The 16,210-nt window shown below is 47.2% G+C and overlaps 2 protein-coding genes across 6 annotated transcripts in view; one reads left to right on the top strand and one right to left on the bottom strand.

The window, feature by feature from the left end:
• Positions 1-1,387: 1,387 nt before the first annotated feature.
• Positions 1,388-5,105, top strand: ALKBH2 (alkB homolog 2, alpha-ketoglutarate dependent dioxygenase). 3 transcript variants are annotated; one of them, XM_041729171.1, is made up of 4 exons: positions 1,388-1,545; positions 1,927-2,356; positions 3,339-3,537; positions 4,791-5,105. In XM_041729171.1, exons 2-4 carry the CDS (start codon positions 2,083-2,085, stop codon positions 5,095-5,097), a joined length of 780 nt encoding a protein of 259 aa, XP_041585105.1. In that variant the 5' UTR covers positions 1,388-1,545; positions 1,927-2,082; the 3' UTR covers positions 5,098-5,105. The 3 variants fall into 3 exon arrangements, with proteins under 3 accessions (XP_041585105.1, XP_041585103.1, XP_041585104.1); XM_041729169.1 differs by having other exon boundaries at positions 3,276-3,537; XM_041729170.1 differs by having other exon boundaries at positions 1,420-2,356; positions 3,276-3,537.
• A 185-nt stretch (positions 5,106-5,290) lies between these two features.
• Positions 5,291-16,210, bottom strand: part of USP30 (ubiquitin specific peptidase 30) — a 28,006-nt gene continuing 17,086 nt past the window's right edge. For 2 of the 3 annotated variants that reach the window (XM_041729166.1, XM_041729167.1), the window contains exons 8-13: positions 11,785-11,844; positions 11,200-11,286; positions 10,500-10,580; positions 10,163-10,382; positions 8,252-8,372; positions 5,291-7,725 (exon numbers count right to left, since the gene is read on the bottom strand). In XM_041729166.1, coding sequence (XP_041585100.1) covers positions 7,461-7,725; positions 8,252-8,372; positions 10,163-10,382; positions 10,500-10,580; positions 11,200-11,286; positions 11,785-11,844 — 834 coding nt within the window. In that variant the 3' untranslated portion in view covers positions 5,291-7,460. The remainder of the gene's footprint in view (positions 7,726-8,251; positions 8,373-10,162; positions 10,383-10,499; positions 10,581-11,199; positions 11,287-11,784; positions 11,845-16,210) is intronic. The other variant, XM_041729168.1, reaches the window with a different exon arrangement.

The following is a 16,210-nucleotide window of genomic DNA, read 5'->3' as shown; positions in this document are numbered from 1 at the left end:
GTCCTAGCAGGTGATCCTATGGCTTCTGTACTGTCTAAAATTAATGTGTATTTTCCTTGTTCATTTGCCTCCACCTCCAAAATTTAATCCTGATGAGGGCAGGGACTTCATCCTTATTACAGCACCTAGGGAGAGAAGCCCGGTGTGTCTGGGGAGAACCTCGTAACTCAGCATCATTCGCCCTTAACAGCTTGGTGAAGTACATCTCAGTTTGGGTGCAAAGTGAAAGGTAACACTGACCATGTGCCCCTGCAATCCCACTCCTAGGTATCCACCCAGGTGCAACTAAAATCTGCTTTCACACCAAAGTTTATACAGGAATGGATATAGTGGCTTCATTTGTGATTGCCCTAAGCAGGAAACGACTCAAAGGTCCTGGGGTGAGTGGGTAGAGGGACATCCATACAACAGAATGCTACAGAGCAATAAAAGAAACAACTGATACAGATAAGAGTAAGTCTTAAAAGCATTAAGCTGAACCAAAGGCCAGACACCAAAGGCTGTTGTATCTATTGTATGATTTCATTCATAAGAAATTCTGAAAAAGAACTATAGGGACAGGAAACTGCTCAGTGGCTCCCGGGGGCAAGTTAGCATCATTGGTCGAGGGGGAGAGTCTAAGACGCTTAAGGGGATTTTGTGGAGTGACAGACCGTTCTGGATCTTGATTGTGGTCACACAGCTGTGTACTTTTGTCAAAATCTGTATAACTTGTGTACTAAGGAGATTCAAAACAAAGGCCCCGAGTCCCACGGAGCTTTCATGGCACTGGGGGAGACAGAGTCAACAAAAATGCAGAGCAATAACAGAACGTGACATTTATTCGGAGCACAGCAGCCTTCCTCACCCGTCCTGTCCTCTCCTCCTAGAGCTCTCATGGCAGAGGTTTTCTAGCTCCCATTGTGCAGGTGAAGCTTTGCAGCCCCCGAGAGGGTAAGCGACCTGCAAGAACCACACAGCCAGGGTGGTGGAGACGTTTACGAAAGCCACCGGAGGGGGGGGCGGGGCGGTGTTCCCACCTGGTGTCCCACCTTCCCGTCGGGACATCCAGCGACTCCTCAGGGAAAGGCGACGCTCAACAAGAGCTCCCAGACCACAGAGGGAACAAAAAGTAGCTGGGCGGAAAACCGGGCAGTGCCTGCAGCGCGCCCAGGAGGCCGACAGGTGGCGCCGGGGGGCCGCTCGCCGCGCTGCGACGCCGAGACGCCTACATCTCCCAGCAGACCTCCGCGCTGCGTCGCCGAGGTGCCTACATCTCCCAGCAGGCCTCCGCGCTGCGTCGCCGAGGCGCCTACATCTCCCAGCAGGCCTCCGCGCTGCGTCGCCGAGGTGCCTACATCTCCCAGCAGGCCTCCGCGCTGCGTCGCCGAGGTGCCTACATCTCCCAGCAGGCCTCGAGTTCCGCCCGGAAGCTGCGCTCCAGGGTTGTCTCTTTCCCGCCGGCCCCGCCTCCCGTGTTTGCAGGGCTCGGGGCGCCGCGCCTGGTGTCTGTAGCCTCGGGGAGAGCGAGCCCACGCCCTCCACCCCAACCCCCGCCCCTCGCAGGTTGTCACGGTTAATTTCTGCCTCCGGGGGTTCGGCGTGCGTGTGACCACGTGTAGCTGTTACTGCGTTTAGTCCTAGCCGTTGTAGGATCGCTGTATACTTAGTACCCACGGGGATCCTGGCGTGGGAGGGCCGTCAGTAGTGGGGGGAAGGAGACCGGGAACTGGCCTCCCTGGGTGACTTCGGGCAACCCCCCCTTCCTTTCTCCAGGCGTCCCAGGGTGGGCTTCCTTGGAAAGATTAGGTGCTTGGGGCTGGAATGCAGGCATTTGGGGTTTTACAAGCCAACCTGCTGATTGCTACGCATACATGGCCAGGTGTGGGGGACCCAGGACATCCCGAGGGGCCCTTCCAACTTCAACATCCTCCACTTTCTCTCTAGGACATGGTGTTGAAAGTGGAAACTTGAAAAACACGGAGGAGTGGTGTGGGACCACTTGGCCACCACGCCAATTTTTGCATCTGGGACAGCCGGGCGGTCTCTCTCTCTCTCTCTGCCCTGCTGCCAGCTCCCAGGTCTTTGCTTTGTGGAGACAGGATGGACAGATTCCTGGTGACGGGGGCTTTAGGGAGCCTTGTGGGTAAGAGGGGGGGAGAGGCGAACCCAGAAGATCCAGCAGGGCGGAGAGGAGAGGAGAGCAGCAGGAAGAGGCCCAGGGCAGAAACCCTCCCCAACGCAGGCCCCCTGGCCAGCCCCACCTGGCGGCACATCCGGGCTGAGGGCCTGAGCTGTGATTACACAGTCCTGTTTGGCAAAGCTGAAGCAGACAAGATTTTCCAGGAGCTGGAGCAGGGAGTGGAGTATTTTACAGGTAAGCAGAGGACTGCGAGGTGTATGTTTAAGACTTATTTGATAAAACTAGTGGTCTGTTTGGAGAAATCTGAACTCAGGAGTTATCAATGACCGGCAGCTTAACTTCATTAACTGACTCCACACATACTCTCTGGGCATCTCTGGGCCAAGCACCGTGCTGGGCACTTGGGATACAAACTGGACCAAAAGTTTGCCTGCCCACCAGGGGCTGCAAACTTGAGAGTGATTTGCCACCTGGCTACTGATGAGGACCGGCTGGGAAGGCTAAAAACCAAAAAGGATGCTGGGTTCTACCCAAGACCAGCTGTAGCTAGAGGTGCATCCTGGGCATCAGTGTTTTTAGAAGGCTTCCAGGTGACTCCAAGCCACAGCTGGTCTAGTGGGGGAGACAGCAAATAAGCAGGTAATTCCCCTGCAGGGGGTAGTCTCAGCATCACCTGGAGGACTTGCTGCTTCTGAGCAGTGGGATCACTGGACCCCTCCCCGAGTCTAGCGGTTGTTTCCAGGTGATGCTGATGCTGTTGGTCTGGAAGCACGCCCTGAGAAGCCCTGCAAGGTGGCAGAGCACTTAGAGGCAGAGAAAAGCCTACAGGAGACCCCAGCCTACAGCCTCGGCTGTGTTAGCGTCATCCTTTTTGGGGGCCCCCACACTCTTAGTCCCCACGGTTGGCAGGATCACTAGTATGGAGCCTGCCTTAAGCTCCCTTGCATTTCAGCCTATTAGTATGCTTCTACTGGAGTGAAGGCAATTAAGTCATGGCGTTTAAAAGAAAGATTGGACAAGACTGTTTCCCTAAGTATAGGACAAGAATCACTGTTCTTAGGTGAACTTTTTGGGCAAGCCACAGGGATTTTTGTCCTTGGTCAGTAAATTGAATGTTACTCATTTCAGTTCCCTTTCAATCCTGAATTTTCAGGGAGCAAATATGTGTGGTACCCACCTGCCTGCTCTTCTGAGCTGCCGTGTTTTACCTGCACAGGTGCGCTGGCCAGGGTCCAGGTATTTGGGAAGTGGCACAGTGTGCCCAGGAAGCAAGCGACCTATGGCAACGCTGGGCTGACCTACACGTTCTCGGGCCTCACTCTGTCTCCAAAGCCCTGGATCCCAGTTCTAGAACATGTCCGGGATCGTGTTTCTGTGGCGACAGGAGAGACCTTCAACTTTGTGCTTGTCAACAGGTAACTATACCTGTTTTTACACTTTTCTTTTTTAGGCTCCTGGACTGAATTGTGTAAGTCTTCTGCTTCTTCTGAAGACAGTTTAGCATTCCACTGATTTTTTTCAATTTATGTTCAGTTAGCCGACATCTAGTAAGTACATCCTTAGTTTCAGTGGTAGAGTTCAGTAATTCATCCGTTCCATGGAACACCCAGTGCTCATCAATCACATGCCCTCTTTAATGCTCACCACCCGGTTACCCCATCCCCCCACCTTCTACCCTCCAGCAACCCTCAGTTTGTTTCCTGTAGTTAAGATCTACCATATTTTATTCATTTGTACAACAGATTATCCCTTAGTGCAGCAGGGATGTGGCAGTGGGACAGCACCAGTGGTCAGTCTTTATGGAGCCCACTCCGCAGTGGGAAGTGAGAGGTGATGAATGGTTGAACAAGATCCTTTCAGATGCTGATAAGTATCTTAAAATTAAACAGGCTGCTTTTGCTAAGAATGACTAGGAGGAAGGAGTCTGGGTTTAGGGAAGGGATTCTCACCAGCAACACTCTGATGTTTGGGGCCAGATAATTCTGTTGTTGGGGCTGCCCTGGGCATTGTAGGATGTGAGCAGCATCCCTGGCTTCCACACACTGGATGCCAGGAATATCTCCTCCTCAGTCACAGCCACCAAAATGTATCCAAACGCTGCCGCATGTCCCTTGGGGGACAGAATTACCCTGCTTCCAAAACCTGAGTTTAGAGGAAGGTAGTTAGCGGAGGGCTCACCGAGGAGCTGATGATGGAGCTGGAGACTACATGGAGAGAAGGAACAGCCATACAGATCATCTGGAGGAAGAGCAGAGGGGGCTTGGAGTGTACATGGAGCAGAAATCGCACGAATGCTGCTGGAGCAGTAAATGAGGGGAGGGCGCGAGAGGGGTTAGAAGCTCAGAGATAGGCAGGGACAAGTAGTAAGGTTTTATTCTAGGTGTGGGAGGTTTACATTCATGAACTGGGAGAACCAGAAGATGTGTTTTTGGCTGCTCTTGGTGAGTTACATTTTAAAGCAGACGATCAAACAGAACAAGATAAAGTAGAAATGCTGTAGGCTTGGCTCATCTGTGGATCTAGATAAGGCCCTCCCACCTGCCCTTGCAGATCCATGGCAGGAGCTTCCCATGGCACCTTTCTCGCTATAGGAAAATGCAGATGCTGCCCTGCTTGCTTGTTCCAGGAGAGGACTGTTTTGTAAACTGTGCTTGTTTTCTCGCTGCAGGTATAAAGATGGCTGTGACCACATTGGTGAGCACAGAGATGATGAACGAGAACTGGCTCCCGGGAGCCCCATAGCCTCTGTCTCCTTTGGGGCCTGTAGAGACTTCTTCTTCCGGCACAAGGATTCTCGGGGGAAAAAGCCCTCTCGGAAGGTGGAGGTGGTCAGGCTTCAGCTGGCTCACGGAAGTTTGCTTCTGATGAACCACCCGACCAACACTCACTGGTACCACAGTCTCCCTGTACGAAAGAAGATTCTAGCTCCACGGATCAATCTGACATTTCGCAAAATTCTGCCCATTAAAAAGTAGGAACTTTGTCAGTGGTTCATACTTCTATTTTCTCCTTCCTTTTCTACTCCCAAGTGGGAGCTGGCATCTCCTTTCTCAGCAGGGAACATAGGAAAGGCTTAATCCAAGGATGGGGCTTATTACATAACAATGCAGAATTCAGAAAGAAGATGGCAGTTATCAAATTGGTCAATTGTGAAAGAATACCAGTTGATTTTTTTTTCCTAACAAAAAGATTCTTTTATTACTATAATACACAGCAGATACAAAAGGTACCTTTTGCAAATACATAAATCAGCAGTTATTACAGCATAAACTACTAGTTTAACTTAGGTTTGTGCCAAGAGAAGCCGCTTTGTAAATAACTTAAAGCTAGAAATAAGATGCTACTTAATGTCTAATAATTTACAAAATGAGGAAGTCAGCTTTAAGTCTAGTTAAGAGACCTTGCATGGATGTCATTCACATTTACAGCCTTGGCTCAGATCCTGGCCTCTGACCAACAAATTGCTTACAGCTAAACGTTTTGTGCCCGGCATCTCTCTTTAACGGCAGATTTCAAAGAGTAAGCGGGGGCAGAAGAGCAGTTACTAGAAGCTACCACTTCGCAGTGCAGTGTAAGGTCACGTCATTGGGCATTTGATTCCTCCAGACTCAGGTAAAACAGGTGTACTCGTTTCAACCACAGAGCCAGGGAAGGGGCGTCAGCAGGGAGGGCTCAAGTGCTTCAAGCTGCCCCTCTCTCCCTGACGTCCGTGGCCTGGAGAACCTTCACAGGATGTTCAATCGGTAGTGAGTTTTGAGTCCTCAGGGATGCGTGCTGGGCCCAGTGGGGCAGTGATCACCTGGGCCCCTTCTGCTGTGAGCAGACACCCAGGCCTGGTCTAGAAGTGTTTGTTAGCTGGCCCCCGCCAGGGGAAGCACAGTTCTCTGCCTCACCTCGGGTGACCTCTTAGAAAGCTCTGATTCTAAACCTTAACTCTGAAGAGTCCATTTGAATTTGGTATCTTTTTTTTTTTTTTAAATAAAAAAACCTAGCTAAAACATATAATACTACTGTGTCCTCAAACTTCTGTGGCCCTGGGCTGCATTCATGAGACTTATCCAAAGAGGGAAGAGGATGCTCAATATAGTCTTTTTTTTTTTTTTTTAACCAGGCTGCTGGGAGCCCATAAATTTAGAATATGGACCTGTAACAAAATGATAACATTAGATGATCAGCTGTAAGGATACCTTTTTTTAAAAATTGAAAACTTCTTTTCTGTAGAAAGGGCTGAGGTTTTGATGAATGCTGAGCATCAGCCTTCACTTTACAAATGAGGAAGCCCAACTGTAGCCCTACATTCGGTGACCTTCCTTCTGAACCCAGCTCCCGAATCAAGGCAAGGACTGTCCTCTCATGCAGCCCCCAGCTATGCCTGTAAGCCTCAGGAGCACTGCATAGGCAACAGAGTTAGGAGTAACTGTCCTCGGGGGTGGGGTGGGGACTTTATGTAAAAACGGACTTTGTCCAGAGCAGAGGAAGTGCAGGTGCTGGCACAGATGGCTGTTCTGTGCCTGCTATTCACAAAGTTTTATACCAGACCGTCATCACATCTCTAGTCCAGTGTGCCGAGAGTAAGAGCGACCGAGAAGCAGTGCACTTACAACTGATAGAGCAGTGAAAGAATTAACCCCCTTCCCAGGGGCAGAGGGCAGGGGGGCGGTGGTGGCAGATTTGGCAGGTGCGCTTTGACTACATAGAAAGAATCCAAAGATTAGAAAAGACCCACAAAAAGAGAAAGGCGAGTGTTCTTCAGGCGTCTTTGAGCTGTCCTGTCACCATGGAGAAACTTGGAAGGAGTAGAGCTTTTCAAAAGTTGTTTCGGGCACTCTTGGACAATTGTATTTTCCAGGATGGACGTGCTACAAAAGCAATCAAAAGTGAAAGGCACTTTTTCTTCTAAGTTGTTGCCTTTAATAATTTCACCAATTTTTATGGGCCTGCTTATTAAAAATAAAAGATCTATGCTGAAACCGATCAGAGGTCTTAGACAAAATTATCTCCCCTCTGAGAACACCTAACATAGCTGAATATAAAAAAGGTGGCTTCCAGAATCGGATTTCTTTTAATTACCTATATTAGGTGAGTAAAAAGACGTTCTAGAAATGAATGCTGTCCGAGCACAACAAAGACACCCTCCAGTGCATACTAGCAGAGCTGTTCAGGGATCCTGGTTTGGCTTGAACTGGGACCATTGGCTCCTGCATGGAGCCTGCTCTTAGAACTCACCAGAAGGCTGAGGACTCTAGCGGGGCTGCTTGCATACCCACACAGTCTGATTTTGCCTTGTTCCTGGCCACTTTGGACAGTGCCATCGGCTCTAGCTCTGGGGCCAGGGCAGTCACTCTTCGGACCTATACTCCCGGCCCTGGTGCTGCATCTTGGAAAGAACACGCTCATAGAACAGCAGGTAAGCACTGGAGGACAGGACCTCCTGCAGGCTCGCCTTGCGGACGGTGTCATCGGAGATCCACAGCCACTGGTTGCTGGTTGAAAGAGGGTTCTTGGCCGAAGGTGGGGACCGTCGGTAAGTCACAAAGTGTCCCGAGTGCATGTCTCCATGGTGGACTACAACGGCCATCAGCCGGAAGAGGTATGTGGAGGAGCTGGATGGTAGAAACAAATGCAAGTAGTTTACGAATACAAAAAAAAGAAGGGTTATGGGCAAAAACAAAGTGAAAGAATCCTAGATGTTCAGTGATCAGGGGCTGATACAATGGTACATCCATATGAATGACTACTACACAACCATTACAACGCAGACTGGTATTTATTGGCATGGTAAGATGCCCGTTCCTTGCGTATATATAAGTCCATCGTGTGGCATGTGTGTACACACAGCTTTACAGGGTGGAAGGCCTTAAAGATTTAACTGCTGATGTGTACGTGGGATCCTAAGGAATTTGAAATTTCCTCCTTCATACTTTATACATGCATTCCCACATGTAATATACATAACAAGTGATTTCCATGTTGAACAAAAATAAACAGGTATGTGTAACAGTCAAGTTGCACCTCAAGATGAAAGAACAAATGTCTACACTGTCATCTGTTTTTGCAAGGCTGATTAGGGAAACCAAGAAAACCAGCAGCTACGAGACATGAAGAATGTGCTTCTCCGGAGCGGCTCACCTGTAGTCAGGAACCACGGGGAGCGGGAAGGGCATCGGGGCTGGCAGGGGGGGCAACAAAGATGGGGAGCAGGCGCCATTCATAAAAATTTGTGTTTTGGGGCCCCCGGGCTGACTCAGAACTGCAAGAGAAAAAGGCCCAAGGCAATTACAAGTAGCAGCAGTTGTAGGAGAACACAGCGTGGCTTCAATTACGTTGAATTTAACTCCCCAACAATGCTACAAAGAAAAAAAACAATTAGTGTTTAGTGTTAGGATGATTCCTACCTTTTTTTGTCCTTTTTTTGAGAGAGAGCAAGCAAGCACGAGCAGGGGGAGAAGGAGAGAAGCAGGCTCCCCGCTGAGCAGAGCTCAATCCCAGGACCCCCAGGGATCATGACCTGGTCCGAAGGCAGCCACTTCAGCAACTGAGCCACCCACCAGGGGCCCCTTTTTGTTCTTGACTTGACTTTTTAAATGACAAGTAGGAAAAGTGTATCTAGCTCCTGGTCTGTTGTTCACTTTGACAGCTTTGTGAATCTTGAAGACTCCTGTCCCTATTTGCTAAAGATACACCAGAGTTACGCTGTAGCTAATTTACTGGCATTTCAATCTAAAGCAAGTTTCTTGACCTTGACAGTACTGGCACGTGGGCTGGTTAATTCTTGGCTGTGGGACCTCTCTTGGGCATTGCAGGATGTTCCACAGCATCCCTGGCCTCTACGCACCAGATGCCAGTAATAGCCTGGTTATAACAACCAAAAACGCCACCAGCCACTGCTGGATGTTTCCCAGGGAACAAAGCTCCCTGGTGAGAACCACCAATCTAAAATGTTCTTTATTCTTTCATCTCCAGATACTAAAGAATACCAACATGTAACCGCGTAGATAAATGTTGATGCGTGTAGATAAAATAATGGAGATATTGATCTCTCTTGTCCTTTCAAATATCATATGTGGGGGCCTGTAAGTACCAAGTAGGCCACTCTTGACTGCCACAGACAGCATGCTGTGGCAATGAGCAGACCCGCAGTCCCACGCGGAAGAGGAAGGATCCAGGGTGAAGTCCTGGATTTAAAACAGCAGCCAAAGACTAAGCCCTCTTCCCACTGTGGGTCCTCTGATGTTCACCTGTTGATCCGCTGGAAAAAGGCAAAATACAGTCTCCCTTTGTATGGTGTCCTGTCAGGCCACACAACTATGGATGTGAGAAAGAATAAAAGCAGCCAGGGATCCTGGTCAGGAGCATCAGGGTGCAGGGAAGACAGGCCTCCAGCTTGACTGGGAGCAGGAGCAGGTGGGGAATTTGGGCTTGAAGCCCTCAATGTGTTAGATAAGACAGCTTTCAAAAACTGCCCAGTGCTGCCTTCTAGTGCCCATTCTCCCAGTGGACTGATGTTTGCCCTGTGAGCAGTCACTTCACCTTCTGGGCCTGGATTTTCCCCTCCAAAAGACTGAGGGTCATGAGAGCTTCCTGCTCCACGAGGGCTCGACTCAGCAATTAGTCTCAGGTGAGGAAAGCAGTGGGACTAGATCAATAAGGAACTCAGTAGCGAAGAAGTGATCGTAAGCCAGGCCTTTCCTCCCCACATGTGTATAAACGACATGACCCTACTGGGCAGGGGCAGGGACAAGAAATTCACTGGAATGCTGGGAGCCCGTTATCATTCAGTCAAAATATCAAAAAGCAATCTTAAGCTTTTCTTCCCATATTTTTTCAACTCTGATACCGTTTTTAAAACTCCTCGTTACTATATAAGCTTAACCTCTTTCAAGGACTTTTCCCTCCCATACCCCCAATCCTGCTGTTCTCAAGAATCTAAGCAACCACTGGACTCGCTCCCCTTGTAGCACAAGGGGCCCAGAAAGTGGTGACACCAAATCCCTTTTCCCTGTGCTACAAGCTGTGTGCAGTAGCTCCTCAGGCACACACCTGATTTGGGGGTGGCCGGTCCATCCTGCAGGTCCAATGTGGGCTCTGTGGTCTCGCTGGGTTTGGGGCTGTGCTGACCGGGTTTGTGCCCAAGGAGGTGATACTTGTAGATGTCCATCATCAGAAACTCATTGAACTGCACGTGCTCATGCCGCTTCAGGGGCGTGCCGTGGCTGGACCAGCTCAGCCGCTGGAGGTGGATGCACAGACACTGAGGGAGCTGTGGGGTGGGGGTGGGGGAAGAGAAACCGGAAGTGGTCGAGTGTTGGGGGCAACCTCCCACCCCACCCCGCAGAGCAAAGCTGACAAGGTATGTGAGATGGGGAGATGGGCTCACCTTCCCTAGTTTCAACTGTTTAACAAAGGTGGTCCTCTGGTGTTCCACCTTTTCCCCATTCAACGTCCCTTTGGCTTCAATCTGAAATAAAAGAAAACCTCTTTGCAGAATTTCTTGAAATGAAACATCTATGGAGAGCCACAGGCCAGGTTTGTGTTACACCTGTATTCAGTTGGCACCTGACTTTGACCCGCTAAAGGAGCTCAGCTACCCAGTTAATCTTGAGTTATTCTCACTGTTTTAGTCATTACGTAACAGTGACAGTGGGTGCAAGAGAAATGACAGTGTGATGCTGAACTCTGAAACAGGTGCATCATCTATTTTCTTTTGTATCTTCATAAATTCTCCACGTGGTTCCTCTTCTTCAGAGGATGGCACGTGAATGCTCAGGAGAGTCAGGCAGGTGAGTGTCGGTAGGGCAGGGTGCGAGAAGAGGAGTGGTGGGGGGATGGAGGTCCCATCTCAAAGCATAGCACTCACATTTTCCCTGTAAACATTCTAAGGATGAAGTAAAACTCATCTGGGAAAGAGCTCTGGTCCACGGACTACTGATTTCCTAGCCAGGTTACGTAGCCGTGGCTGAAAAGACCATCTGGGTATAGCCAGAAGAGCACAGGCCAATGGTAAGTGGTGGTGTGAGAGGTGCTATATCAGGACACACAGGCTGGCTCCAGGGTGACACTGAGAGTTAGAGGCATACCTGCGTACAGTTGTCACATACAACATCTCGCACGGATTCTGATGAGATAAAGTGGTGAAGGCAGTGGTCCAGGGTCAGCGGATGCCCCTTTAGCACCGGAAAACAAAATTCACGATTGTAATTCAAAGGCAAGCTACATTGAAACTACTAATGGATGGCAATGTGATCCCAGAGCCTTATTTTTGCTTATATAGGCAAATAGTCACAGATGCAACTGGATGTTCCCTGAGCAAATATGGAGCTCAAAGCATCCTAGACTTGTTATTATGAGTAGATACAAGACTGCGAGGACATAACACTAACATAACACTTATGGAGTTCCACACTGTTTGAGGTATCTTTGAATTTGAGATTAATATGGAGGATAGGGGAGCCAAAATTCCTGCAGCCAGAGAAAAAAACATCTACTTTCTTCTCCCTCCAAATCAGGCCATGGCACCAGACAAAATCACCAAGACAGTTCAGCTAACCATGTGTCTGAGTAATGCATAGTACCTCAGCTACAAAAAAGTATCTCAAAGCCTGCTGGATTTCAGTGTGTCCAAAAGAGACCCCAAATAAACCATTGCTTGGCTTGGTACATACCCACGTGGCAGCTGGAATACTCAGTGAAAGGCTGTCGAAGGTATCAAATCGAACAGGACTCTGAAACAAACATTGCAGAAAATCCAGAAAGGATGGAGGTTCAAGTCAGAGCTTTAGAGATGGGAACCATACATGCCTACGAAACAGTTTAATATTTAGATGCCCAACACTGACATAATGAAACGCAGTATACTTACCTACAAGCAAATTCTAGGACAAACAACACTGTCAACGTAAGAGATACAGTAATACCAAAGGGCAGCTTATAAGATAACTGTAAACGCATATACCTGACCCAGAAATGTAAGGATTTTATCATTATGAAATAACCACGGACAAAACTATAGGGATGTTCATCAAGGCATTATTTATAACATCAAAATGTGAATAACTGAAATTTCTAAGGAATGATTAAATAAATTATGTCCACAGGATAGAACATTCTATTAAAAATAGCATAGTGGGGACATCTGGGTGGCTCAGCAGTTGAGCGTTTGCCTTCAGCTCAGGATGTGATCCCAGAGTTCCAGGATCAAGTCCCGCATAGGGTTCCCTTCATGAAGCCTGTTTCTCCTCCCTCTGCCTATCTCTCTGCCTCTCTCTCTGTAGCAAGGGGCACCTGAGTGGCTCAGTCAGTTAAGTGACTGCCTCTGGCTCAGGTCATGATCCTAGGGTCCTGGGATCAAACCCCACGTTGGGCTCCCTACTCATTGGAGAGTCTACTTCTCCCTCTGTCTCTGCCTGCATCTCATCCCCCTGCTTGGGCTCCCTGTCAAATTTAAAAAAACTTTTTAAAAAATTATTAAAAAAAAAAAAAAAACAGCATAGTAATGTGTGAGTATACAGAAACATGTTCCTGTTGGGTTATTAACTGTAAAAAAACCCAGATGATAAAATAGGGTAAGAGTTGCTGCATTTTGTGATGGCAGAAGAGCTTGGCTAGACTAGCTCTCCTTGAGATAATGCATATAAATTCTGGACCAAAACAAAACACAACTGTCTGGATGATTGAAGAGCTACTGCCAACTCTTGGGAAAACAGGAACTCTACAGTGAGATTTGCATTGTGTGACTTTCTGCCTGAGGAGGGTACTCCCTGGTCTACACAGTTCAGTGCTGGGTAGCAAAAAGCCTCGGTCTTACTGGATGGAGGTATCAGAAGACAAAGTTCAGGACTGGTAGAGAAGCTGGGGGAAATCCCAGAAAGAGGGCAGCCACAGACAGGATGACCCCCCAAATCGGTGTATAAACCCTGCCCGATTCCAAGGCACACACAGAGAAACTTCAGAAGCCTGGCAAAAAGCAGAAGCTAGAAGCTGAAAAAACTACACTGAATTTACTCCCTGACGTGGGGAAGACAGTTTGGCTTTGAATTCAGCCAAGTTAACTGCACTCAAGAACAGAATTTGTTATTTTTCAGAGAAACAGAACAGAATCCAAAGCCCCTACTATAATGTTAAATATGCAATAAAAAAAATAACTAGACATACAATATAAAGAGGAACACATGACCCATGGTGAAGGATTCTATGGATGACTTGGATACTGAAATTAGCACAGGGACCTTAAAAAGAATTATGATCAATGTGCTCAAGGATAAACAGGAAGACAGTTATTTAGTCCTGGAGGCAAATAGAGTCTCAGCAGATGAATGGAAATGGTGAAGAACCATATGAATATTATACAACTAAATACAACAATAACTAAAATGAAAAGTTCACTGGACAAGCAAAGTGAAGATGAAAGGAGTCCATGAACTTGAAGACAGGTCCACGGAAATTATCCAATTTGAAGGACATGGAGGAGAGGTTGAAGAAAAATGAACCAAGCCTCAGCAAGTTGTGGAACGATATCAAACAGACCAACAAGTAGACAATGGGGCATAACAATTTTGGAAAAATAATGGCCAAAAGAAATGTGCAAATTTGGTGAAAACATAAAGGTACAGATTTATGAAATTCAGCAAATTCCAAGCAAATAAAATGCAAATGATACCTGGGCAAAAACTGGACAAACTGCCAAAATTCAACAACAGAAAAATTTCGTAGGCAGAGAAAGAAAAATGACACTTTATAAACAGGAGGATGATATGAATGATATGGGCTGTGCACTAGAAAAGGTGAAGACCAGGGGTGCCTGCGTGGCTCAATTGGTTAAGCATCTGCCTTTGGCGTGGGTCATGATCCCAGGATCCTGGAATTGAGCCCCAAATTGGGTTCCTTGCTCAGTGGTTAAGTCTGCTTTTCCCTCTCCCTCTCCTGCTCCCCCTACTGGAGTGCTCTCTTTCTCTCTCTATCTGTCAAATAAATAAATGCAATCTAAAAACAAAACAAAAAGAAAGAAAAGAAAAGAAAAGAAAAGAAAAGAAAAGAAAAGGGAAAAGAAAAGAAGAAAAGAAAAGAAAAGAAAAGAAAAAAAAGAAAAGAAAAACAAAAGAAAAAGTGGTGGAGGCCAGAAGCCAACAGAACAATGCCTTTAAAGTGACGAACTGGAAGTAAACAAGCCAGGCATACGGGCACCTCCTCCACAGTTTGGGGGTGAGGAGTGGCTGGGAGACAAGATGACCCTGAGATGTGGGGCCCTGGCTCTGCTGCTCTGTAACTTCCTCTGGGGGCTCTGACTAGTGGAAAGAGGGGTGGAAGCTCAAGAGCAGACAAGGTCTTTGAGGATTTGGCTCTGCCCAAAGGGATGATGTCACCCTCACATGCACCTGCTTCTGGGGCCTATCTTCCTGCTTTGATGCCACACATCACATGTCAAGTATTCTTTGCCTATGGTCAAGTGCAATCTGTAGACTGCTTCAAATGCCACAGGTGACCATGGTGAGTATCAGAAGGAGGTGCACAATCAGCAGCAGGTACGTGGGTTGGGGGACAGTGGGGAGCAAGGAGGGAGAACAGTGTTATCTAGAACAATTGCTGGAAATTCACCGGCCACTGCTTGAGAGCCTGAGGTGGTGAAGTTGTGAGGTTCCTTTCACCCCTGCCAGGTTGCTCAAGAACAATGTGGCTTTCAGAGCTAGTGGGCAAGGCATGGGGAGCCACTGCAGTAAAGACTCCTGGAAGGTCTGATTTCCGGCACTACTCTCTACCTTATTGTCCCCTTCCTCTCCCTCATTGATAAACAGCAAGTCAGCTGTGGGAGGCATCTGGATGTACGGTTTCTGTGTACTGTAAAATGATGCAAAGCAATTGCTACCAAACTCTGCCTGGCTCATCTTCCCTTCCACAAACTGAGATGACCTTCCACGGTCAGCCACTTCCTAACAAGACACCATGACTGGAAACAGGTGCCAAATTACTTCAGTCAAAAAAACAAACAAACAAACAAACAAAAAACAAATAAATCAAATCAAACCAAACCTGAACAATAGCAACACTGTCAACCCTCAAATCTGCACCAAACAAAACTTCTTAGGGGAAAAAAAGGCAAAACAGAAGCATTTTTCATATAAATGAATACTAAATTAATTTGTTGCCAAGAGAGCTGTAAGAAATGTTACAGGAATCTTTTTAGGCTAAAGGGAAAAAACATCAAATGGACTTGGGACTAAAGAGGGGCCAGAGAACACTGAAAATGGCAAATAGAAAACATTTTTAAAATTTTTCTTTTAGGGATGCCTAGGTGGCTCAGCAGTTAAGTGTCTGCCTTCAGCCCAGGGCGTGATCCTGGAGACCGGGGATCGAGTCCAGTATCGGGCTTCCTGCATGGAGCCTGCTTCTCCCTCTGCCTATGTCTCTGTCTCTCTCTGTCTCTCATGAATAAATAAAATCTTTAAAAAAAACCTTTTCTTTTAAATTCATATAACTGTTTAAAGCAAAAATTATGACAGCATTGTAGGATTATAATACATGGGTGTAACATAGATGACAAAAAATGGAGTAATAGAACTCTTCTAAGTTTGAAGTATATTAATTCTAAATATACCATGATGTGTGAAAAGTGCATGATGTAATCACACACACACACACACACACACACACACAAATGTAAAAAAGTAGAGCTAAAAAGCCAATGGAGGAATTACAATGGAATACTAAAAAATATTCAATTAACCCAAAGGAAGGCAGGAAAGGAAGCACAGAGGAGCAAAAAAATTATGAGACAAATAGAAAACAGTGAACTAGCAGACCTAAATCTAACCACATAAATACAAACCAATTAAAAGGCAAATTGTCAAACTGAACCCAATTATATGCTATCTACAAAAGTCACACTTTAAATACAAAGACAAAGTTAGGTCAAAAATAAGAAAACAGAAAGAGATATCCTATAGAAATACTAGTTAGGGGTGCCTGGGGGGCTCAGTCAGTTAAGCAACTGACTCTTGGTTTCAACTCAGGTCATGATATCAGAGTCCTGAGATCAAGCCCCAAATCAGGCTCCACGTTCAGCAGAGAGTCTTTTTGAGAGATTCTCTCTCCCTC

The sequence above is a fragment of the Vulpes lagopus genome, chromosome 14 (assembly GCF_018345385.1).
Source record: "Vulpes lagopus strain Blue_001 chromosome 14, ASM1834538v1, whole genome shotgun sequence".
Classification (NCBI taxonomy): domain Eukaryota; kingdom Metazoa; phylum Chordata; class Mammalia; order Carnivora; family Canidae; genus Vulpes; species Vulpes lagopus.
The sequence above is the reverse complement of the archived record's forward strand: the minus strand, read 5'-3'. Positions and strand labels throughout refer to the sequence as shown.

What these genes read in the sequence shown, in the direction of transcription:
- ALKBH2 (XM_041729169.1), top strand. Translation starts at nt 2,083, where the DNA reads ATGGACAGATTCCTGGTGACGGGGGCTTTAGGGAGCCTTGTGGGTAAG. An exon ending in GGGAGTGGAGTATTTTACAG is followed by an intron (nt 2,357 to 3,275) that starts GTAAGCAGAGGA and finishes CTGAATTTTCAG; the next exon opens with GGAGCAAATATGTGTGGTAC. An exon ending in AACTTTGTGCTTGTCAACAG is followed by an intron (nt 3,538 to 4,790) that starts GTAACTATACCT and finishes TTCTCGCTGCAG; the next exon opens with GTATAAAGATGGCTGTGACC.